At 44.4% G+C, this 25,264-nt stretch overlaps 1 protein-coding gene across 1 annotated transcript in view; it reads right to left on the bottom strand.

Moving 5' to 3' along the window:
* Positions 1–25,264, bottom strand: part of LOC126354016 (ATP-dependent translocase ABCB1-like) — a 196,009-nt gene that overhangs the window by 130,398 nt on the left and 40,347 nt on the right. The window contains exons 5-6 of the mRNA XM_050003339.1: positions 21,592–21,894; positions 3,664–3,764 (exon numbers count right to left, since the gene is read on the bottom strand). Coding sequence (XP_049859296.1) covers positions 3,664–3,764; positions 21,592–21,894 — 404 coding nt within the window. The remainder of the gene's footprint in view (positions 1–3,663; positions 3,765–21,591; positions 21,895–25,264) is intronic.

Genomic DNA, 25,264 nt, shown 5'->3' with positions numbered 1-25,264 from the left:
GTTTGCGAATTAATACATGATATCTAGCACGGGACAAGAATAGGTAGAGGAGTGTGGGTTTCAAGAGGAGATTAGTGTTTAACGTCTCGTCGACAAAGAGGTCATTCGAGAATGTGCACAAGCCCGGATTAGGGAAGGGTGCGAAAGGAAATCGGCCGGGCCCTTTCAAGGGAACCATCCCGGCATTTTCCTGAAGCTATTTAGGTAAATCACGGAAATCCTAAATTAGGATGGCCGGACATAGGTTTGAACCGTTGAACTCCCGAATGCGCGTGCAGTATGCTAACCAATGCGCCACCTCGCTCACTGGCGGGTTCCATGGTTTGCATATCCTTCATCTACACCCTTTGAATTATAGTCTGAGAAACCATGTCAGGCCATTATATCGTGCAATAGACATTCCTCGTGTATAGACGTTTCATCAGTTTATTACGGGGGGCTGTGAACTGTTTCAACGAATATGGGATGCGACAACCAAAGATCCGACAAGTGCATGCATCTGTATATTCAATCGAGAAACGGTCTGATACTTGAGAAATTTGTAGAACGATCTTTCAATAATAATTAGAACCGATAGACTTTTCTCTTGCTCTTCCAAGAGGAATTCTCTCAGAGATTTGGAGGGTTTTTTGTGATAATTCCGGTAGAGGTTGTAATGGAGAATGATTTGATGTAGGCAACATGGCGCCATAAATTGTTGACATCATCACGTAGCACCTCAAAAGTTCATTATGTCGTGTAACATTACAAACACGAAGATACTTCGTTCGTCGTCAAAGTGACCTATAATAGCCGCAGACTAACAGACATTTGGTAATATGTATAAAGGAGCTGGCAACTGTAAGGGAAGGTTCCCTTTGAAATCGATGTTACACGTTTTTTAATTTAATGTTACCGTAAAAGTTGAGTAGCTGTCTCCGATAGTACTATGTCACTACCTGTTTTCTCCTCACCTGTTAGTTTGAGCCGCATAAGATGGAAACATAACTTCCATCTTTGTGAATGATGGTGTTATAACAAACCTCGTTATTTTTAAATTATTTTGATATCTAAGGAATGACGCATTGTTACAAAATCCGACTAGTCTTAGTAAACCGATTATTTTGTAACAGGATGTTGCTGGATATTCTTCTGTTAGACGATTAGTCGATCCATATTAGTCCACTAGTTTTAAAAAAAATTTACGAACTACCTAACGAATATGGAGCATAACTTAATACCTTACTGACAACGACCGATTTTGCCTCACAGTCTAAAGAAGTTGCAGTGCTGTCTGTCACTTTTGAACCAGGAACACAAACATTTTTTTCATGCCGTTTGCTTTTTTAAAGACACATCGTAAGCGTCTGTGTTGCAGTTTTTCGAAGTATGTAAGAAAACGCCATTGTGCTGCCCTGCAACTTGCATTTTTACATATAATACAGGTTTCCTACGTGATATGAGCTATCACTTAACTTTACATGGAAGTGAAAAGACAATAGAATACAAGCTTTTGGAATGTGGCGCTACAGAAGAATGCTGAAGATAAGGTGATTATGTACAAATGGTTCAAATGGCTCACATGGCTCTGAGCGCTAAGAGGCTTATCGTCTGAGGTCATGAGTCCCCTAGAACTTAGAACTACTTAAACCTAACCAACCTAAGGGCATCACGCACATCCAAGCCCGAGGCAGGATTCGAACCTGCGACCGTAGCGGTCGCGCGGTTCCAGAATGAAGCGCTTAGAACCGCTCGGTCACACTGGCTGGCGGTGATTATGTATCCAATTAGGAGGTACTGAATACAATTGTGGAGAAAATTGTGGCCAAATTGACTAAAACAAGGGATGGGTTGATAGGACATATTCTGAGCCATCAAGGGGTCGCCAGTTTAGTATTGGAGTGAAATGTAGAGGGTAAAAGTTGTGGTGGGAGACCAAGAGATGAATACAGTAAGCAGGCTCAAAATGATGACGTTGCAGTTGTTATTCGGGGGTGACGAAATTTGCACAGGATAGAGTAGCCTGGAGAACTATATAAAACCATAATTCGGACTGAAGACCACAACAACAATAACTATCGAATTACTCTGAAGCACTCCCATAATTACATCTCTTGTCTTTAGAGGAGTTCCGTTTAGGAAAAAGTATAGGGATTTTTAAATGCTGTTCTCTAGAACATGGATTTCAAACTGTACGTCGCCTCTCACAGGGGCGTCGTGGCTTTACAGTAGAGGCATCGCGGTGCTTGTTACGTGGTTTATGTGCTTTCTGAGTAAAGGGACAACGTGTGCGCTAGTAGTGATATCTAGCGAGCCGGCAAGTAAGTGTTATTACTATGGCAGTCTGGTAGATGGCAGGCGTATCGTACTATGTGACTCATTTGTTTTTATTCGGGAACAATCAGTTTGAAGATTAGTTTTGTTGAAGACAAATGGTTTTTATTTTTTGTTGGTTTCATAGAATTCAGAAAGCCTTTAACTGTTGTTTGTCTTCTTAGATCTGATTCTGTCTGTGAGCATGGAAAATTTTTAAGTGAAAGTACAAAATATAACCCAGAAGACTTCCTAGCCAAGGCAGCCACAACCTGGATGTATCATTCTGAAGATACGAGTACAGCTACTTCAGCTGTAAGTATTTACAAGCACGACCGTTTTCGCAGAATTTTAGCTGCATCATGATGTGCAATCTCTACAAAGTAATAAAAAAATCATGTAAAGCAAGAAACAGTAACTAAAGTGAAAAGATATACAGGCATAACATACTCATAAAAACATGTTCTTGTGAAGAAAGAGAATGGGCTTATAAAATAGCATAAAACAAACAGCGTAAGACGTTCCTGTCGTACTTAGAAAGAACAAAAACTAAAACAAGAACTTTCTAATAACAAACTGCCAGATAGGTAAAAGAGTATTAAATTCCACATAACAAGAGTGATCAAGTGATCAAAAACCGATCGTATGTGATCATCTACGGGATTATGTAAAATTAAGCAGCACCAGTCTTGGTAGTATTTCAAAGTATGATCCAAAGGCATGGACAGAAGAAAACGCTCGAAGTAGACAGGTCTGAATTTCGGTTATACGTTTACTGCATAGAAAATTAAGAACAACCACAGTGTGTCGCTTGTGTCTAATTCCTAGCTATTGAAAGTATGCTTCTTAACATAAAGTATGCTTCATAAGAAAATGAAACGATGTTTGGAGTCAGAACACGGTAGTTTGGCAAATGCACCGCGAGAACACTTTTCCACAAATTCAAAGAAATAACAAAACAAACAAAAAGTCGAGTGGAGAGGGAGCCACAGATCTTTACTTTCAGTTCACGGGAGCTGTGGACAAAAAGCTTGCCGGCTGTTGTGGCCGTGCGGTTCTAAGCGCTTCAGTCCGAAACCGCGCTGCTGCTGCGGTCGCAGGTTCGAATCCTGCCTCGGGCATGGATGTGTGTGATGTCCTTAGGTTAGTTAGGTTTAAGTAGTTCTAAGTTCTAGGGGACTGATGATCTCAGATGTTAAGTCCCATAGTTCTTAGGGCCAATTGAGCCATTTTTGACAAAATGCATGAAAATGGCTGCACTTGGCAGCAAAAAGATGAATGCAGTTAATTCGTATTCAAATCATAGCTAGGCAAGCTTGAGAAATGCTCTAATGCTTCGGCTAAGCGTCAGCAGAACACGCTTATACTTACTCGGACATTCGGCTGGCGAACTCCCCGGTCTGCTGGGTATCGTACCAGCCAATATCCTGCTGCAGGGCAGACTTCAAGTACAAGTCGCGGATGCGATGAATCTGCGCAGAAGAAAGTCGTGCGTTACGCTATACTACTTCGACAGATCACATAAAGTTCAAGATTCCTGGACGGAGAATACATATTTCCACCTTTGACGAACGTTTTTCAGCACTCAGGGAGTTTCTGTACAGGGGATGGACAAAAACGTGGAAACACCAAAAATGCAACACGTTACCATAAATAATTGGGCGTAGAAAAGCCGTGGGCATCCGAGACAGGTTATAGTCTTCTCGAAATGGACAAATACAAGTGCTACATCATTTTTCTATGAGTTATATACCATTCTTCCTAACAAATAGTGGCAGTTTCAGGTAACGATGGTAAAGCTGGACAGTGATCACCACTCTTGTCTCCAGAGCAAACCGCAAAGGGTCCACAGTCTACGTCGACATCTACATACGTACCCTGTAAGTCAGCGTACGGTGCGTGGCTGAGTGTATCTTGTACCATTGCTAGTCATTTCCTTTCCTATCCCAGTAGCAAATAGAGCGAGGGAAAAACGACTGTCCATATGCCTCTGTACGAGCCATAACCTCTCTAACCTTACCTTCATGATCCTTACGCGAAATAGACGTCGGCGGTACTAGAATTGTTCTGAAGTCAGTCTCAAATGCCTGTTCTCTAAAGTTGCCCCTCGAAAACAACGGCACATTCCCTCCAGGGATCCTCATTTGGGTTCCCGAAACATTTCCGTAACACTTACGTGTTCTTCAAACCTACCGGTAACTAATATGGCAGCCCGCCTCTGAATTGCTTCGATATCCTCGTTTTAATCCGATCTGGTGCGGACCCCAATCACTCGAACAGTTCTGAACAATGAGTCACACTAGTATCTTACATACGGTGTCCTTTACAGATGAAACACACTTTCCCAAAATTCTGTTGAACCACACTTTCCTAAAATTCTCCAAATATACCGAAGTTGATCATTCGCCTTCCTTACTACGGTCCTCACACGCTCATTCCACCTAATATTGCTTTCAGACGTCACGGCCAGGTATTTAAACGACGTGACTGTGTCAGACAGCACGCTGCTAATTCGGTACTGTTAACATCACAGGTTTGCTTTTTCTACCCATCTGCATTAACTTACCTTTTCCAACATTTAGAGGTAACTGTCATCTTTCATCACATCAACTAGAAATTTTGTCTTAGTCGTCTTGTATTCTCCTACAGTCATTCAATGACGACACCTTCGCATACTCTATGCATTTTCAGCAAACAGCCGCAGACTGTTACTTACCCTGTCCTGCAGATCATTTATTTATGTAGAAAATAACAGCGGTCCTAACACACTTCCTTGGAGTGCTCCTGACAATAACCTTGTCTCTGATGAACATTCCCTGTCGAGGTCAACATACTGGGCCCTGTTAATACTGAGATCTGGTAACTGTGGTGGCCAGAGCAGATGCGACAAATCATCCTCCTGCTTGATAGGTCCCCGGGAATAGCGCCGGATAATATTGTAAAAACCGCACAATGTTTCAGCGAGACAACGACCCGCCATCTTCAGGTGCTGCTGTCGCGTCGCTGAGAAGTTCGCCAGTTTCTATGTTGGCTTTCTAGAACAGTGTAGGCGCCAGCGGGACATAACGCCATCGGAGACCAATCGTAGACGGCGTCAATACCAGAGCACACTGCTGGAGAAACGAGTCGCGGTCTGCAGAAGCGCGCCGCGACGCGGGAAAATGCGGCCGGGAGCGACGGACCCGTTCGCGCGCGAGGTGTTGGCGCGTGATTAGCATTGCGCTAAGGTTTCCCATCTGCGTTGACTCGGTGCAGTTGCTAATCTGCAGCTGACGATTCCTTAGTGCCGCCAAGGCTGGCTCCCAGGCTTTCCTCAGGTGAAACCCCGTGTCTCTGTTTATTAGGTCACTGCTTATACGTATTGCGACCGCCTCTTTGGTGATGGAGTCCCAGTATGTGGAAGCATACGAGAGGATTTTGATTTCTTCATAGTTCATGCTGTATCCCGTGTCAAGGCAGTGAGTGTTCAGCAACCGCAGACTTCTCTGGCTGACCCAACCTTGTGTGACGTTTATGTTCGTCGCATCTGTCTTTAACCGTACGACACGTCTGGCCAATATAAGACATCCAACAGTGGCACGGGATTTTATATATTCCTAATCTCCTCAGGCCGAGGTTGTCTTTAAGAGAGCTCAGCATCGATTGCACTCGTGCTGGAGGCCGGAAAACACATTTAATCCGGTATTTCTTGAACATTCTGCCCATCTTAAAAGACACGCCACGGACATACGGTAGTAAAACCAACCCCGTGGTGTTCTCTGCTTCTTCAGGATGTCCTTGAGGTTTTGGGCTTCCTGGTACTCAACACCGTCTACGACTGGTCTTCGATGACGTTATGCCTCCGCGGTTCTAGAAAGCCAACATATAAATTGGCGAGCTTCTCAGCGAAGCGACAGTAGCACCTGAAGATGGAGGTCATTTGTCTCGCTGAAATATTGTGCGGTTTTTACAATATTATCCGGCGTAATTCCCGGGAACTTATCAATCAGATGCAGCGCCGGGAAAGCATCAAAGAGCACAATTCATCCTCCTTCTCACCAAACTAGTTCTGGACGATGTGAGCTGTATGAATGGGGTCCCGACGTCTGGAAAAACAGCACCGCAACTGGAGAACGAACATTGTAGCGTGGGATGGACCTGATCAGCCAAAATTGGCCCATAATCCTTACTGGACTATCACGTTTTTTCTTTTTTTTGTCATTAGTCTACTGACTGGTTTCATTCGGCTCGCCACGAATTCCTCCCCTGTGCTAACCTCTTCATCTCAGAGTAGCACTTGCAACCTACGTCCTCAATTATTTGCTTGACGTATTCCAATCTCTGTCTTCCTCTACAGTTTTTGCCCTCTACAGCTCCCCCTAGTACCATGGAAGTCATTCCCTCATGCCTTAGCAGATGTCCTATCATCCTGTCCCTTCTCATTATCAGTGTTTTCCACATATTCCTTTCCTCTCCGATTCTGCGTAGAACCTCCTCATTCCTTATCTTATCAGTCCACCTAATTTTCAACATTCGTCTATAGCACCACATCTCAAATGCTTCTATTCTCTTCTGTTCCGGTTTTCCCACAGTCCATGTTTCACTACCATACAATGCTATACTCCAGACGTACATCCTCAGAAATTTCTTCCTCAGATTAAGGCCCGTATTTGATATTAGTAGACTTCTCTTGGCCAGAAATGCCTTTTTTGCCATAGCGAGTCGGCTTTTGATATCCTCCTTGCTCCATCCGTCAGTGGTTATTTTACTAACTAGGTAGCAGAATTCCTTAACTTCATTGACTTCGTGACCATCAATCCTGATGTTAAGTTTCTCGCTGTTCTCATTTCTACTACTTCTCATTACCTTCGTATTTCTCCGATTTACTCTCAAACCATACTGTATACTCATAGGCTGTTCATTCCGTTCAGCAGATCATTTAATTCTTCTTCACTTTCACTTAGGATAGCAATGTCATCAGCGAATCGTATCATTGATATCCTTTCACCTTGTATTTTAATTCCACTCCTGAACCTTTCTTTTATTTCCATCATTGCTTCCTCGATGTACAGATTGAAGAGTAGGGGCGAAAGGCTACAGCCTTGTCTTACACGCTTCTTAATACGAGCACTTCGTTCTTGATCGTCCACTCTTATTATTCCCTCTTGGTTGTTGTACATATTGTATATGACCCGTCTCTCCCTATAGCTTACCCCTACTTTTTTTCAGAATCTCGAACAGCTTGCAACAATTTATATTGTAGAACGCTTTTTCCAGGTCGACACATCCTATGAACGTGTCTTGATTTTTCTTGAGCCTTGCTTCCATTATTAGCCGTAACGTCAGAACTGCCTCTCTCCTCCCTTTACTTTTCCCAAAGCCAAACTGATCGTCACCTAGCGCATTCTCAATTTTCTTTTCCATTCTTCTGTATATTATTCTTGTAAGCAGCTTCGATGCATGAGCTGTTAAGCTGCTGTGCGATAATTTTCGCACTTGTCAGTTCTTGCCGTCTTCGGAATTGTGTGGATGATGCTTTTCCGAAAGTCAGGAGATATGTCGCCAGACTCATATATTCTACACACCAACGTGAATAGTCGTTTTGTTGCCACTTCCCGCAATGATTTTAGAAATTCTGATGGAATGTTATTTATCATTTCTGCCTTATTTGACCGTAAGTCCTGCAAAGCTCTTTGAAATTCCGATTCTAATACTGGGTCCCCTATCTCTTCTAAATCGACTCCTGTTTCTTCTTCTATCACATCAGACAAATTTCACCCTCATAGAGGCTTTCAATGTATTCTTTCCACCTATCTGCTCTCTCCTCTGCATTTAACAGTGGAATCCCCGTTGCACTCTTAATGTTACCTCCGTTGCTTTTAATGTCGCCAAAGGTTGTTTTGACTTTCCTGTATTCTGAGTCTGTCCTTCAGACAATCATATCTTTCTCGATGTCTTCACATTTTTCCTGCAGCCATTTCGTCATAGCTTCCCTGCACTTCCTATTTATTTCATTCCTCAGCTACTTGTATTTGTGTATTCCTGATTTTCCCGGAACGTGTTTGTACTTCCTCCTTTCATCAATCAACTGTAGTATTTCTTCTGTTACCTATGGTTTCTTCGCAGCTACCTTCTTTGTACCTATGTTTTCTTTCCCAACTTCTGTGATGACCCTTTTTTAGAGATGTCCATTCCTCTTCAACTGTAATGCCTACTGCGCTATTCCTTATTGCTGTATCTATAGCGTTAGAGAACTTCAAACGAATCTCGTCATTCCTTAGTACTTCCGTATCCCACTTCTTTGCGTATTGATTCTTCCTGACTAATGTCTTGAACTTCAGCCTACTCTTCATCACTACTATATTGTGATCTGAGTCTATATCTGCTCCTAGGTACGCCTTACAATCCAGTATCCGATTTCGGAATCTCTGTCTGACCATGATGTAATCTAATTGAAATCTTCCCGTATGTCCCGGCCTTTTCCAAGTATACCTCCTCCTCTTGTGATTCTTGAACAAGGTATTCGCTATTACTAGCTGAAACTTGTTACAGAACTCAATTAGTCTGTCTCCTCTTTCATTCCTCGTCCGAAGCCCATTTTCTCCTGTAACCTTTTCTTCTACTCCTTCCCCTACAACTGCATTCCAGTCGCCCATGACTATTAGATTTTCGTCCCCCTTTACATACTGCATTACCCTTTCAATATCCTCATACACTTTCTCGATCTGTTCATCTTCAGCTTGCGACGTCAGCATGTATACCTGTCGGTGTTGGTCTGCTGTCGATTCTGATTAGAACAACCCGGTCACTGAACTGTTCACAGTAACACACCCTCTGCCCTACCTTCCTATTCATAACGAATCCTACACCTGTTATACCATTTTCTGCTGCTGTTGATATTACCCGATACTCATATGATCAGAAATCCTTGTCTTCCTTCCACTTCACTTCACTGACCCCTACTATATCTAGATGGAGCCTTTGCATTTCCGTTTTCACATTTTCTACTTTCCCTACCACGTCCAAGGTTCTGACATTCCACGCCCCGACTCGTAGAACGTTATCCTTTCGTTGATTATTCAATCTTTTTCTCATGGTAACCTCCCCTTCGGCAGTCCCCTCACGGAGATCCGAATGGGGGACTATTCCGGAATCTTTTGCCAATGGAGAGATCATCATGACACTTCTTCAATTATAGGCCACATGTCCTGTGGATACACGTTACGTGTCTTTAATGCAGTGATTTCCATTGCCTTCTGCATCCTCATGTCGTTGATCATTGCTAATTCTTCCGCCTTTAGGGGCAATTTCCCACCCCTAGGAAAAGAGAGTGCCCTGAACGTCTAACCGCTCCTCCGCCCTCTTTGACAAGTCCGTTGGCAGAATGAGGCTGACTTCTTATGCCGGAAGTCTTCGGCCGCCAATGCTGGCTATTTATCAAAATCTAGGCAGTGGCGGCGATCGAATCCGGGACCGAAGACGTCTTGATTATGAATAAAAGACGCTACCCCTAGACCACGTTATGGCTGCCCAAATCATCACGGAACCCCAGCCATGGTTCACTCTTGGCACGTAAGCTCTGCCAGCAGTTGTAAACAGTGTGAAGCAAGACTCGTCGTAACAAATTAATTTCTTTCTTTTGTACATAGCCCTGGTTTGCTGACTTCGGCATCCTGTTTTCCTGTTACGGGTATTTGTATCACTTTGGGAATTCCGTCTCGCCCTGCAGTTCGCGGCTTATGGAGCTATCTTCGTCTAGTTTTGTTGCTGACAGGGCTCGCGAGTGTGACAATGAGCTGTCTCCCTATTTTTCATCGCAGTCCTCTTCAATGAACGTCTGTTATGATCACTCACGTTATGACTCAGTGGATGATGTTTTTCTGCTTTCCATGTACGCGGTACAGATCTTCGACTACCCTCGTTGCGCAAGCATCCATCATACGAGCGGCAATAATTTGGCTACTTTCGAAGCGGATAAAGTGCCACTAGAAGCCTTCCTAAAAGACAATTTCCATTTCTTCCGAACTGAATATGCGAATGTAGACGAGATGTGGCTCAAATTCCAAGATATAGTAGCAACAGCAATTGAGATATTCATACCTCATAAACTGGTAAGAGATGGAACGGATCCCCGTGGTACACAAAAAAGGTCCGAACGCTGTTGCAGAGGCAACGGAAAAAGTATGCGAAGTTCAGAAGAACGCGAAATCCCGAAGATGGGCTAAAATTTACAGACGCGCGAAATTTGGCACGTACTTCGATGCGAGATGCCTTTAATAGTTTCCACAACGAAACATTGTCTCGAAATTTGGTAGAAAATCCGAAGAAATTCTGGTCGTATGTAAAGGACACAAGCGGCAAGACGCAGTCAATACCTTCGCTGCGCAGTGCCGATGGTACTGTTATCGACGACTGTGCCGCTAAAGCGGAGTTATTGAACGCAGTTTTCCGAAATTCCTTCTCCAGGGAAGACGAATGGAATATTCCAGAATTTGAAACACGAACATCTGCTAGCATGAGTCTCTTAGAAGTAGATACCTTAGGGGTTGCGAAGCAACTCAAATCGCTTGATACGGGCAAGTCTTCAGGTCCAGATTGTATACCGATTAGGTTCCTTTCAGATTACGCTGATACTATAGCTCCCTACTTAGCACTCATATACAACCGCTCGCTCACCGATAGATCTGTACCTACAGATTGGAAAATTGCGCAGGTCGCACCAGTGTTCAAGAAGGGTAGTAGGAGTAATCCATTTAACTACAGACCTATATCATTGACATCGGTTTGCAGTAGGGTTTTGCAGCATATAATGTATTCAAACATTATGACTCACCTCGAAGGGAACGATCTATTGACACGTAATCAGCATGGCTTCAGAAAACATCGCTCTTGTGCAACGTAGCTAGCTCTTTATTCGCACGAAGTAATGGCCGCTATCGACAGGGGATCTCAAGTTGATTCCGTATTTCTAGATTTCCGGAAAGCTTTTGACACCGTTCCTCACAAGCGACTTCTAATCAAGCTGCGGAGCTATAGGGTATCGTCTCAGTTGTGCGACTGGATTCGTGATTTCCTGTCAGGAAGGTCGCAGTTCGTAGTAATAGACGGCAAATCATTCAGTAAAACTGAAGTGATATCAGGTGTTCCCCAGGGAAGCGTCCTGGGACCTCTACTGTTCCTGATCTATATAAATGACCTGGGTGACAATCTGAGCAGTTCTCTTAGACTGTTCGCAGATGATGCTGTAATTTACCGTCTAGTAAGGTCATCCGAAGACCAGTATCAGTTGCAAAGCGAATTAGAAAAGATTGCTGTATGGTGTGTCAGGTGGCAGTTGACGCTAAATAACGAAAAGTGTGAGATGATCCACATGAGTTCCAAAAGAAATCCGTTGGAATTCGATTACTCGATAAATAGTACAATCCTCAAGGCTGTCAATTCAACTAAGTACCTGGGTGTTAAAATTACGAACAACTTCAGTTGGAAGGACCACATAGATAATATTGTCGGGAAGGCGAGCCAAAGGTTGGGTTTCATTGGCAGGACACTTAGAAGATGCAACAAGTCCACTAAAGAGACAGCTTACACTACACTCGTTCGTCCTCTGTTAGAATATTCCTGCGCGGTGTGGGATCCTTACCAGGTGGGATTGACGGAGGACATCGAAAGGGTGCAAAACAGGGCAGCTCGTTTTGTATTATCACGTTATAGGGGAGAGAGTGTGGCAGATATGATACACGAGTTGGGATGGAAGTCATTACAGCATAGACGTTTTTCGTCGCGGCGAGACCTTTTTACGAAATTTCAGTCACCAACTTTCTCTTCCGAATGCGAAAATATTTTGTTGAGCCCAACCTACATAGGTAGGAATGATCATCAAAATAAAATAAGAGAAATCAGAGCTCGAACAGAAAGGTTTAGGTGTTCGTTTTTCCCGCTCGCTGTTCGGGAGTGTAATAGTAGAGAGATAGTATGATTGTGGTTCGATGAACCCTCTGCCAAGCACTTAAATGTGAATTGCAGAGTAGTCATGTAGATGTAGATGTAGATCTCGGATATAACGCACTCGCAACTACACAGAACGCTGTTCTGACCACGACTGACGAACAACGCACTGAGTACGTTTCACAGGTGCCGTTCATGGTCAAATGCAGCAGCGCTACCTGCGTGCTTGACTAGCATATGCATTTATTTTGAGGCGTGTTTTTCTTGCGGTTTTATTAAATTTTTGTCTAACCCCTTTATTTACATTCTAATTCATACAGTCGAACTGCAGTATTTGAACTCTATACACAGAATTACGCTATCCTCTTCTGATAATCACTAATAATAATTTATCAAATACAAGATTTGCATTTAAAGTTACAGCGGAGGGCTGGCCATTAGATATTACAAACAATAAGGAGGGCAGCAATTGAATATAGTCATGTCGACGCAGAAGTCGCGGCATCTTTTGTTTAAATAATTTTGTAACTTATTGCTTAGGCTATAATAAATAAAATCGTAAGTGATACAATGTAGCCAATTCTCGCCTTCAGGTGAGATCTGTTTTCCATTTCGATTATTATTCTGTCACACTGAAATATATCAGCTCAGTCTCGCTCTAGTCTTTGGTGGGCAAGAAACTGCAGAACTCGGAAGCTTTCGATTAGATAGGATATTATTTTGTTGATGTAGCCGCTCGGGTATCACCGAGATCCTAAAATCCCGCAGCAGGAAGACGTCCATGTTGTTGGATAGGAGCGAGCTAAGTAAACGCCACCATTTGCGAACGAGCGCAGTGTTTTCACAGACAACATACGCTACCGGCCATAAAAATTGATACACCACGAAGATGACGTGCTACAAACGCGAAGTTTAACCGACATGATATGCAAATGATTAGCTTTTCAGGGCATTCAAACAAGGTTGCGCCGGTGCCGACACCTACAAGGTGCTGACATGAGGAAAGTTTACAACCGATTTCTCATACACAAACAGCAGTTGATCGGCGTTGTCCGGTGAAACGTTGTTGTGATGCCTCGTGTAAGGAGGAGAAATGTATACCATCACTTTTCCGACTTTGATATAGGTCGGATTGTAGCCTATCGCAATTGCGGTTTATCGTATCGAGACATTGCCGCTCGCGTTGGTCGAGATCCAATGATATGGCATCGGTGGGTGCAGGAGGGTAATACGGAACGCCGTGCTGGATCCCAACGGCCTCGTATCACTATCAGTCGAGATGAGAGGCATCTTATCCGCATGGCTGTAACGGACCGTGCGCCCACGTCTCGATCCCTGAGTCAACAGATGGGGACATTTGCAAGATAACAACCACTGCACGAACAGTTCTACGACGTTTGCAGCAGCATGGAATATCAGCTCGGAGACCATGGCTCCAGTTACCCTTGACGCTGCATCACAGACAGGAGCGCCTGCGAGTGTGTACTCAACGACGAACCTGGGTGCACGTCATTTTTTCGGATGAATCCAGGTTCTGTTTACAGCATCATGATGGTCGTATATCCGTTTTTAGCAACACCCTGGTGAACCCACATTGGAAGCATGTATTCGTCATCGCCATACTGGCGTATCACCCGGCGTGATAGTATGGGGTGGCATTGGTTACACGTCACGGTCACCTCTTATTCGCATTGACAGCACTTTGAACAGTGGACGTTACATTTCAGATGTGTTACGACGCGTGGCTCTACCTCTCATTCGATCCCTGCGAAACCCTACATTTCAGCAGGATAATGTACGACCGCATGTTGCAGGTCCTGTACGGGCCCTTCTGGATACAGAAAATGTTCGAATACTGCCCTGGCCAGCACATTCTCCAGATCTCTCACCAACTGAAAACGTCTGGTCAATGGTGGCCGAGCAACTGGCCCGTCACAATACGCCAGTCACTACTCATGATGAACTGTGGTATCGTGTTGAAGCTGCATGGGCAGCTATACATGAACACGCCATCCAAGGTCTGTTCCACTCAGTGCCCACACGTATCAAGGCCGTTATTGCGGACAGAGGTGGTTGTTCTGGGTACTGATTTCTCAGGATTTATTCACCCAAATTGCGTAAAAATGTAATCACATGTCAGTTCTAGTATAATATATTTGTCCAATGAATACCCGTTTATCATCTGCATTTTTTCTTGGTGTAGCAATTTTAATGGCTAGTAGTGTATTTGCGATAGGCATTTATTCGATAGTACTTGTTTCTTTATGATGCTACTTGGACGAAATGGCATTACAGCAATGACTCTGACAACAGCACGCGTTTCCAGTCACAGGCCGAGGGAAAGGCGTCATCTCGTAGACAGAAGATCGGACCACGAAAGGTAGGAGAACTGTCGTACCTCTCCCAGTTAATTCTTAATACCATATTTCTTTCTTGATTTTCTTTGGTCAGTTTTTGCGCTCTTTCTACGGGTGCACTTCGTAGGGGGTCTAACTCGCCACCCCGTCGGTACCGTCTTACTTCTACCATGGAAAAGTCATAATAAAACAGTTTATTCCTGAATTCCTTCCGTATACGATCATGATTTCATCGATAGCTGACATTATCAGATCACTCTCATTGTGATAACATGTTCCGCGCGGGGTAGCCGCGCGGTCTTGGTGTCTCGTCACGATTCGCGTGGCTCCCCCGTCGGAGGGTCGAGTCGTCCCTCTGGCATGGGTGTGTGTGTTGTTCTTAACGTAAGTTACTTTAACTTACATTAGGTAGTGTGTAAGCTTAGGGACAGATGACCTTAGCAGTTTGGTCCCAAAGAACTTGCCCCAAGTTTCCAAATTTCCAAATTTATAACATGTACGTAACTGGGAATAGAACTTAGTCTTCCTAAAACATCCAATGTAAAACTTCAGGCCTGTAATCACCATACGGGTGTTTGGAAAACAGCGATAATTTGGAGGTGACACATCAATATTTGCATTGTTGTATCCAATTTCGACCTGCTTATCCATTCACCATCAGACAACCTAGCTCGTTAGTACATGTAATATCTTTAGAATCCTTGAGCGGATTGCTTACAGTCAAATATGCTCCAACAGACAGTTGCTTCTACTGATAATTGTTTCGTGGTACGATACGTGACTCTGGAGAGTAATTTTTGGTTTCTACACAAGACAGCAGAGAACACAGTGAGACAATATAAGTCGTATTAACAAGGACTGGATGCGTTTTAGACTGAATACAAACTACAAGTTCAGTACGTACAATTAAACGTATCCTAACATGATATGCACATACGTTCTAAAACCTCCAGTGGCAGTTGGTTGTTTTCATGATCGGATCATAAAAAAGACTTAAAGAAACTGTGGAGTAAACAAAACGAAAGGCGAAAGATGTTATCTTGACGAGATAAGAGTATCTTCTGCCTTGGTCTGATTTGCCGGCGACCTTGTCACGAGACTCATTTACGTGCTTGGTGCCTGCTCGCGATTAGGTGCCGTGATTTTACGTCTTTCAACAGTTCTGCGAGCACCAAGCGTACAAGACGTTCCTTGAGTCCAGTCAGGATTGCGTTCTCTGAAATTATATACTTTTATAATCGACACATCAAGCGAAGCACGGAGGACGTGGAAAACATGCCTACACTACAAAAGAGGACATTCCTCAGTAAGAAAATACCACTAATATCAAACATGAGAATTGGGTTGAGGTAGATATTTCTGAAATTATACGAGTGAAATTCAACATTGTATGGAAGTGAACATCAGCCTCACAAAAACAGGAAAAGAAGCAAATAGAAGTGTTTGAGATGTGTTATGGAAATATGTTGAAAATTATGTGGACTGATGAGAAACGAAGAAGTCCTCCACTGAATCGACGAACAAAGGAATATGTGTAAATAAGTAATTAGAGGAAGGCGCGTGGGAGAGGAGCTTCATAGGACACTGATGTGCAAAACCTTAGAACGAATGAAGCTCACTGCGGAGTAGCATAGCTAGTTGAAACTTCGACCACACATACAAATAACTGCTGCACTATAGCAAAGAAAGTAACTGAAATAAATACGCAGTGAGATTAACAGGAATGATAGTTCTATTCAAAAATAGTAATTTCACTGATGTCACCGCAATTTATAATGGTCTTTAACTCTGCAACATGCTCCCATACTGGCCACATTTTTGGAAAGGGGTTGGCGTAGTAGGTTGTTCCATGCCTCCACCAGTTCGGTTTACAACCGCCGGATGGTAGATGATAAACGTGAACGTGCTGCAGTATGTCTCCTCAACCACCCGAGACGCGATCGAGGGAATGGCCAGGCCTGTTCTTTCGCCTAATAACCTCACGATCCTGGAGCTCTTCCACGTGCACTCTTCGATGTGGGCGCACCCTGTACATCCTTCCGGGGTCGGATGCATCCCTGGAAAGACGCACATGTGGAAGGAGTACTGTGTCACAATAACCTTGACCCGTGAATGTACCGTGATCAAAGACTTGGAGGTCAGCACACTCGTGCAAAATTTGTCATCCCACAACATAACACCTGGGTCACCAAAACGATTACGTTAGACAATGGTCCTGGGTACAATGAGTATTCCCACATCTCGTAAGGATACCGAAAAAGTCACTACTCAGATTGAATCTGCTCTCGTCTGAGAAAAGCACGTGACCCCACTCCTAGGAGGTCAAGCCCCTACGCTCTTCGTACCATCGCGAATGTGAGTGTCAACGGAGCACAACGCTTGGTCTTTGGTTAGAGAGACTATCCTCAGACAGTCGCAGTGTCCCATTTCACTGTGGGGAGAGAGAGAGACTGTATGCCTTACAGTCCTGTTAACTGTTGTTGCAACTCCATCTGGGTTTGATGTGGCTTTTACATTATATAGCTGTTATCTGTTCCTGTAGTATACCAGCGAGGGTATCCGAGAGCGCTAACGCGCTGCTTTCTGGACTCGGGTAGGCGCGTTGGTCTGGATCGAATCCGCCCAGAGGATTAACGACGAGGGCCAGTGTGCTGGCGAGCCCGGATGTAGTTTTTAGGCGGTTTTCCACATTCTTCTAGGAGAATACCGGGCTGATCCCCACGTTCCGACTCAGTTACACGCGTCGCAGACATTTGAAACACGTTCGCACTATTTCACGATTTACACTAGATGGAGACAGCTGGGGTACACTGATTCCATCCCTGCCATCCGGCCACCCCTAACTAACCTTGCCAAATCCGTTCTAACCACACCGACCCTGCGAAAGAAAGAAAGAAAGTGGTCGAGCACTTTTTCTCCTTCTGGAAGCAGTGCCTCCGCTTTGAAACGCTCCCCACGCACGAGAAACAATGCTGTAAGATATAGATAACTTATGAGCTATATTTGTCACACTTCGTCTTTCTTCCAGTATGCTAAAGATTCTTCCCGACCTGAAGTCATCCAGATGTTGTCACTGGGCCGCGTTGTACTGAAGACTATCGCCACTGTGCACCGTAACTGCTCGCTGATTGAGACACAAACTCTCTTTTCCAGTTCGTTCTACTGCCTCGTGTTGCGGGGCGAGCCCCATTTGGCGCTACACTGATGCTGACCGCACGCCATGGCACGTCCAGTTTTCTGTGTGCGACTGGGAGACCACTGACAACATGCTCCCTTTGATTCATTCCCACCGCGTATTTAAAACGTTATGGTACTTTATATATCTCGACAGTTTTGCAGAGCAGTGCTCTGAAGGGAACAGCACAGGGAGAGATCTCTGGCGAGGACAGAGATTTGGAATATAGCCAACAACTGAAGACGTACAGGCTGAGATGAAGAGGTTGGTGGAGGAAAGGAAATCATTAAAGGCCAAATCAAAACAGTGAGGAGAACAATGAAGAAAGGGGAATGAAATCCGTCGCTTACCAACAGAAATCGATAATATAAATTGGAAATCTTATAAATCCTGTGTCCACCCATAGATAAAGATATCGTCTTGGACATCACAACAAAGGAGGAAGGTAAAAAAAGGCCAACGATGTGTCGTAATTTACAAGGGCGTTCAATAAGTAACGCAACACATTCTTTTCTGAAAGCAGGTTTGTTTTATTCAGGATCCCAGGAGAACTATTTTTCAACATAAACTGCGTCCATTGCGAAGGCCAGGCCTTACGCCACATTACTGCCCAAATGATCCCGTTCAACTGTTCGACGTCGGAGCCAACATCTTGTTGCATCGTTAATCTCCACATCATCCACGTATTGCTTCCCGCATTCCTCATTGGGCCAAACAGATGGAAATGGGAAGGTGTGTAGGGTGGATGACGAAGAACAGTACAGTGAAGTTTTGTGAGCACCTCTCGGGTGCACAGCCGTCTCTGGGGCATTGCGTAGTAATGGAGAAGGAGGATTTCATTTGCATTTTTGTGGCGACGCACACATTGAAGAACTTGATTCATACGGGTAGCACAATACATTTCAGAGTTGATGAGTTCATCGTCGCACCATGAGGGAGGACATCGAACACATCAAACACAATAACACTTTCAGATTTCAGCATATCCATCCTTGCTAAATAGGAGAAGATGACCACAGCCAATATGATTACTGCAGATTTAAACACTACTGTCAGCTGTAATTTCATTATCAGTTTAGTGACAACCGGTTTCGACGATACACCGTATCATTACACCCTCCGAGTATGTAGTGGCTGAATTTTCCCGAAAAACAGCAGTCAGGGAGTCCCACTTGAAAATAACCTGCATCGGCCCATCAGCTCTAGAAGTAAGAACCACATACGATGTTATCGCAAACAGAAGTACGTTGAAAATTATAATGACCCCTACAGAGTCGCAGAAGATCGTCGCCATGACTTCACCTACTGGGACTGCGGCTTTGAACTTTTTCTTCGGAGGAACCACTCCATGGATTGCCGTTTTGTTTCCGGTTCGAAGTGATGCACCCATGTTTCATTGCTCGTGACGATGTTCCACAAAAAATTTCCACGATCAATCTTGTTATGCCCAAGCAATTCCGGGCAGATGTCCCTCGTCGCTCTTTATGGACTCCTGTTGGGCGGCGAGGGACCCATCTGACGGGCGAGTGTGTCAGCACTACAAACAGAGACGTCCAGTTGAGCAGCGACGTGTTTAATTGTGATTCGCCGATCACCTCGAAAGAGTGTCTGCACGTTCCATCATTGCACGAGTCAGAGCTATGTGCGGCTGGCCGGCTACCGGGCGATTGAACACAGTTCCACGACCTTGAGATGATACGCGATTCGCCCAACGACTGACGGTGGTTTTTATTCACTGCCAGGTCTCCGTACACATTCTGCAAGCGCCTATGAATATCTACGATGCTCTGTTTCATTGTCAAAAGAAACTCAGTGACAGCTCTCTGTTTGAACGCACTTCCGTCAAAGACGCCATTTTGAAGGCTACGTATAGCGGCACCACCTGTCGGAACATTGTGACACCATGTGGGCTAAACACTGCCCTTGTTTCCAACCGAAATTGGTTGCGAAAAAAGATGTTGCATTACTTGTTGAACGCTGCTCGTATTTCTTTTAATTTTTGACAATCCTGCTTGGAAAGAAACCTGCTTCACAGTCTGTCTCAAATCCTGCCTGAATACATTTCTCAAGGCACTTGTTTCGGCATTTACAGACATTTCCGTTTAAGATCATGATCAGGTAAAAACTCGTATGGAACGAATCTTCAGGTGACAATTGTAGTATGTTTCAGACAAAACTCATTGGTGGCTCGTAAACAGACTTTCGCAGTTATCCCGCAAAAAGCTCGTTTTCTTGGGCTGAATTTCCTCAAATGATGTGGTTCTCGTATAGTATACTTCCACCCATGTCAGTTTTCACTCGTAATTATGATGCAATCCATAGAAACTTTGACGTTAGAAAATTATGGCATAAGTTCACATCGTTATTCCATAAGTTCAGTAAACACAGTAGGCACAGGCAATAGAGGCTTTAGTCAACGATAATATATTCTACTTCACTATTAACAACAGTCTGGCAACGCTAAGATAACTTTTCGATTCCGTATCTGTAGAAATCTTGTGGTTTTTAGGCGAAGAATTGATCGATCCATGTTTGGAGTGCATTCTCATTCGGAAAGTTCGTTCCTTGAAGGTTGTTGAATAGAGAGCGGACAAGGTGAAAATATGAGGGCACAAGATCAGGTGAATAAGGTGGGTGCGGAATGACTACCCAACCCAGCTCATGTATTGTGTTTTTTATCAGCCTAGCAGAATGTGCGGGGGCGTTGTCGCGGATCGGCATCACTTAGCGTCTTCCAGGACGTTTCTCTCGGATTGCGTCTACAAGACGTCTCAGATGTTGACAGGGAATGTCAGGAGTGATCGTTACACCTCGGAGGGGCAATTCGTAGTACAACACACCGTCGCTGTGCTACCAAATACATAACATTATCTGTTATGGATGCGCGATGCTTTGTTTGGGCCTAACCATTCCTTTCTTTTCCTTGGGATAGACACTACTTCCCATCACCAGTAAGGATACAGGATAGGAATCGTCGGTGTTGTTCACGAGTCAATTGATGATGAGAAAGCAGAGACACACATATGGCCACCCACCGATTTTTGCGACTTTGGCTTAGGGCATGCTGTACCGATACACCTGATTTTAGAACCGTTTCCATTACATGCAAATATGGTACAGTGGTGGAATGATCAGGGTTCACCACATGAGTCAGAGAACAAAAAATATTGAAATGTGTGTGAAGTCTTATGGGACTTAACTGCTAAGGTCATCAGTCCCTAAGCTTACACACTACTTAACCTAAATTACCCTAAGGACAAACACACACACACCCATGCCCGAGGGAGGACTCGAACCTCCACCGGGACCAGCCGCACAGTCCACGACTGCAGCGCCCGGACCGCTCGGCTAATCCCGCTCGGCCCACATGTGTCAGTTCTTGCCAACACTGACGTTGATCATTGTGGATTAATGCATTTAAACGAAATTAATGAAACATTTGGTTGTCGTTGTCTGTCCATTATATGCACACACGGTGTAAAATGCTTCTGGCTGCCTCCGCTGCTGTCAGTCCTCTATTGAATTCAGACAGAAGAATATGTAGGAAATGTTCCGATTTCTCCACTTACCACTGTTTTCTAGCATTCCCATTTCAGGTCACTATCTCCAAATGACAAAATAATAATATGTAAACTCGAATAGTAATAGTGAACTACAAATAAAATGTGACAGTCAATAAATAAACCCACAGCAACCGAGATACTAACACGTGAAACAAAAACGCTACCAACTTATGCACGAAAGTTATATTTTGGGACAGTCTGTACGTACTCAATAGAGCGACTCGTCTCCATTCCACGAAGGCGTTCCATTTCTTTACCCAATACCGAGTGCCGTATTTACCTGCCGGTATCCGACATAGTTGAAGGTGAAGATGCAGACGTAGGTGAAGAGGAAGGTGGCGGCGCCCAGGATGGAGCTGTAGATGAGGAACTGCCGGACGCCGTGCAGGAAGACACGCACCGCCACGTCGGGCACCTGCTCGCCCGCGGCCGTGGCGTTGGCCAGCGCCGACCCGAAGTCCACCATGACGCCCGTCAGGTCTCCAAACAGCAGGTTGCTCAGGGGCATGCCCACGCCGGCGCCCACCGCCGCCACCACCCCGAGGGCCAGCAGCCAGCGCTCCCAAGCGGTCGAGAAGCGGAACTAAACAGCAAGCGAGGCGGAAGCATTAGGGGCTACCGCCACGTCGACGGCGGGGTCAGGTGCCGTAAAACATTTCAGTTGCTACCATGTAAACAGGGTGTTACAAAAAGGTACGGCCAAACTTTCAGGAAACATTCCCCACACACAAATAAAGAAAATATGTTATGTGGAAATGCGTCTGGAATCGCTTAAGTTCCATGTTAGAGCTCATTTTAGTTTCATCAGTGTGTACAGTACTTACTCGATTCACCGCCACTTGGCCCAATTGAAGGAAGGTAATGTTGACTTCGGTGCTTGTGTTGACATGCGACTCATTGCTCTAGAGTACTAGCATCAAGCACATCAGTACGTAGCATCAATAGGTTAGTGTTCATCACGAGCGTGGTTTTGCAGTCTGTGCAATGTTTACAAATGCGGAGTTGGCAGATGCCCATTTGATGTATGGATTAGCACGGGGCAATAGCCATGGTGCGGTACGTTTGTATCGAGACAGATTTCCAGAACAAAGGTGTTCCGACAGGAAGATGTTCGAAGCAATTGATCGGCGTCTTGGGGAGCACGGAACATTCCAGCCTATGACTCGCGACTGGGGAAGACCTTGAACGACGAGGACACCCGCAATGGACGAAGCAATTCTTCCTGCAGTTGACGATAACCCTAATGTCGGAGTCAGAGAAGTTGCTGCTGTACAAGGTAAAGGTAAAGGTCCCGAGTTCGAGTCTCGGTCCAGCACACAATTTTAATCTGCCAGGAAGTTTCACTATAAATATTAGTCAAAGTCGATCTCGGGGAGAGTCAACTTGAGTTCCAGGCAAATATAAGAAACGGCGAGGCAATACTGACCCTAAGGGAGTATCTTATAAGACAGACCGCAAAAAGATAAACTTTTCCCACGTGCACGAGCCGCCACCACCAAGGGAGGCGCGACACCCGTTAGGAAGCGCTAGCCCTGGCGTATTGTCTGTGAGGAGACGCCCGCCAGACAGGCGTTGTGTGTGCTTTCTGAGACGGCCATAGTGCTTGCACCTGTGGGGGGGGGGGGGAGGTTATTGAGTAATAAAAGACGACAGGAGCGCGTCGCGACTTATTCACACCCACTAACAGCGACAGTGCCTGCAGAATTGTAAAGAAATGAGCCCATCAGGAGTCCTGCTTTCCGAATAATGCTGAATTTGGAATAAGAAGAGGCCATTCTGCAGGATGAGAGTGGCGCCAGCAACCACCTAGCTGGTGGCAAGTTAATTGAGGTTGTTGATTTTCGCTAAGAAGCAGTAAGAGTATCTACCATTAATTAACATAAATAAATTCTGGAGTGGGATAACCTAGCTCACCTTTGCGTAGTTGGAGGAGGAAACCTTTTTGACCGGAACTGGAAGACGGGTAGTGGGAATCATATGCTGCCTGTTTCTGACCCCCCCCCCCTAGCGTAAAAATACCCTCTGTTGGCTAATAACATTAAAATTGAGTTTGGGGGGAGATCGCTACATTACCAGAACCTATCCGATTGGTCATCGGTCAGAAGAACCATTGTCATTGGCTATAAAAATCATGCTCAAGCCTCACACTCAAAAAGAAGGAGTAAGAGTTCACCTCTTGCTGGCATCGTTACGCAGAACACTTCTGTCGTAGACTTGACAGGGGAGACATCCGCCGAGACAGGGTTTCTGATGCAGGACAAAGTACTTGGAGTTTTCCAGGCACCACTGCAGCCACTCGTGGGCACCGCTAACTCTAAGTATGATGAGCAACAGCAGCATTCACAAACCGAGGCGTAGGAGACACACAAGTCCTTCAGACAAAAGTCAGAAATTTTACATTTTTTGCTACAAGTACGCTTGTTAGTAATTAAGGCTCAATATGCACTCAATCAAGTCGGCAAGTGCATCCGTGACTCATTCCGCTGTTCTTTCTTTACTTCTTGACTGAGAACTGGCAATCACTCTGCGGCTTCCGCTAACGTAGCTGCTTAGATCTAACTTGGTCACTACAGATCGACGATGCGACCTCTTCCAAGGTTTTGTTGGGCAAGGTCGGTTGTAACTTGTCTTCACACCTCATGAACGTAATTGTTCATAGTTATTTATGCACTTGTGCGTAACTTGAAATCTAAATGACTTCTAATAAATAGGACCTTTCTTACAGTGACCATTGTTTCTTTCAGTAGTCTAATGAATCCCCCATTTTTATCACCATTTTGAGTTACAGCAACCATGTTTCATGTATGTTAGGCTCACGCCTGTAAAATTGAATTCACTAAATTATCCATTGCATGACACCTTTAATTAGATTTACACGATTCTGCTTATCAGTACGGTCCCCATTTCACAGCTGCAACACCACATCAACAAAGGAAATTACAGTTCTGGGACAATAAATAGAAGCTCTGAGATTTGCAGAGGAAACTACAATTATGTAAGAGAGGACAAAAGAGGTTACAAGATGAATATAAACAAAAGCTAGAAAAAGATAATGGAATGCCGGCAAATCAAACCAGGTGGTAAAGAGGGAACTAGATTAGAAAATAGTATGCTGCGAGTAGTTGAAGAGTATTGCTATTTGGGCACCAAAAGGCTAAAATGGTTAAATTAAAGAAGATACAAAATGCACGCTGGTACCAGCAAGAAATTCGTTTCAGAGGGACAGAAATTTTTGTCATCGAATATAAATTTCAATGTTACAACATATTTTTGAAGTCATTTGTCAGGAGTGCAGCCTTGTACAGAAGACTGTAAACAATCCAGAAGAGAATAGAAGCCTTCGAATTGTTGAGCTACAGAAGAGTACTGAAGATTTGATTGCTAGATCGGGTAAGTAATGAAGAGAATTGAGGAGAAACGAAATTGATGGCGTAAATTGAATAAAAGCAGAGATTGGGTGACTGAAGACGTCGTAAGGCATTGGAGGAATAATCAGTTTGGTAATGGACGGGTGGATTTTGGACGGACACCAGAGCTTGACGAACGTAAGCTGGTTCAAGTGGAGGATAGTTGCAGTTGTTATACAGATACGAAGGGGCTTATGAAGGATAGATTAGGCTGGAAAACGGTGTAAAACAGGTATAGGACAATGCGACATCTTCTAAGGCATTCAGGAATAAACCTGGCGCTGGAGGAGCAATAGAGGAGAAAACTGGTACAAGCAGAACAGGCGTAGGAGACCCCAAACAGATTACAATAGATTATGAGTATAGTTGGTATAGAGAGATGAGAAAAGTTTTCACAAGATTGGTAATGGTGGAGGGCAGCATAAGTCCAGTTGAAGTACTAATGACTTAGAAGGAAAAGTCTGCGCTGCTATATGTGAATTCAGTGATTCACAGCTAGTTGTTTGTTTTAAGTTTTCTATAGCACTAACCAATTAGTCACGCTTC

Source organism: Schistocerca gregaria, chromosome 3, assembly GCF_023897955.1.
Source record: "Schistocerca gregaria isolate iqSchGreg1 chromosome 3, iqSchGreg1.2, whole genome shotgun sequence".
NCBI classification, from domain to species: Eukaryota; Metazoa; Arthropoda; class Insecta; order Orthoptera; family Acrididae; genus Schistocerca; species Schistocerca gregaria.
The sequence above is the reverse complement of the archived record's forward strand: the minus strand, read 5'-3'. Positions and strand labels throughout refer to the sequence as shown.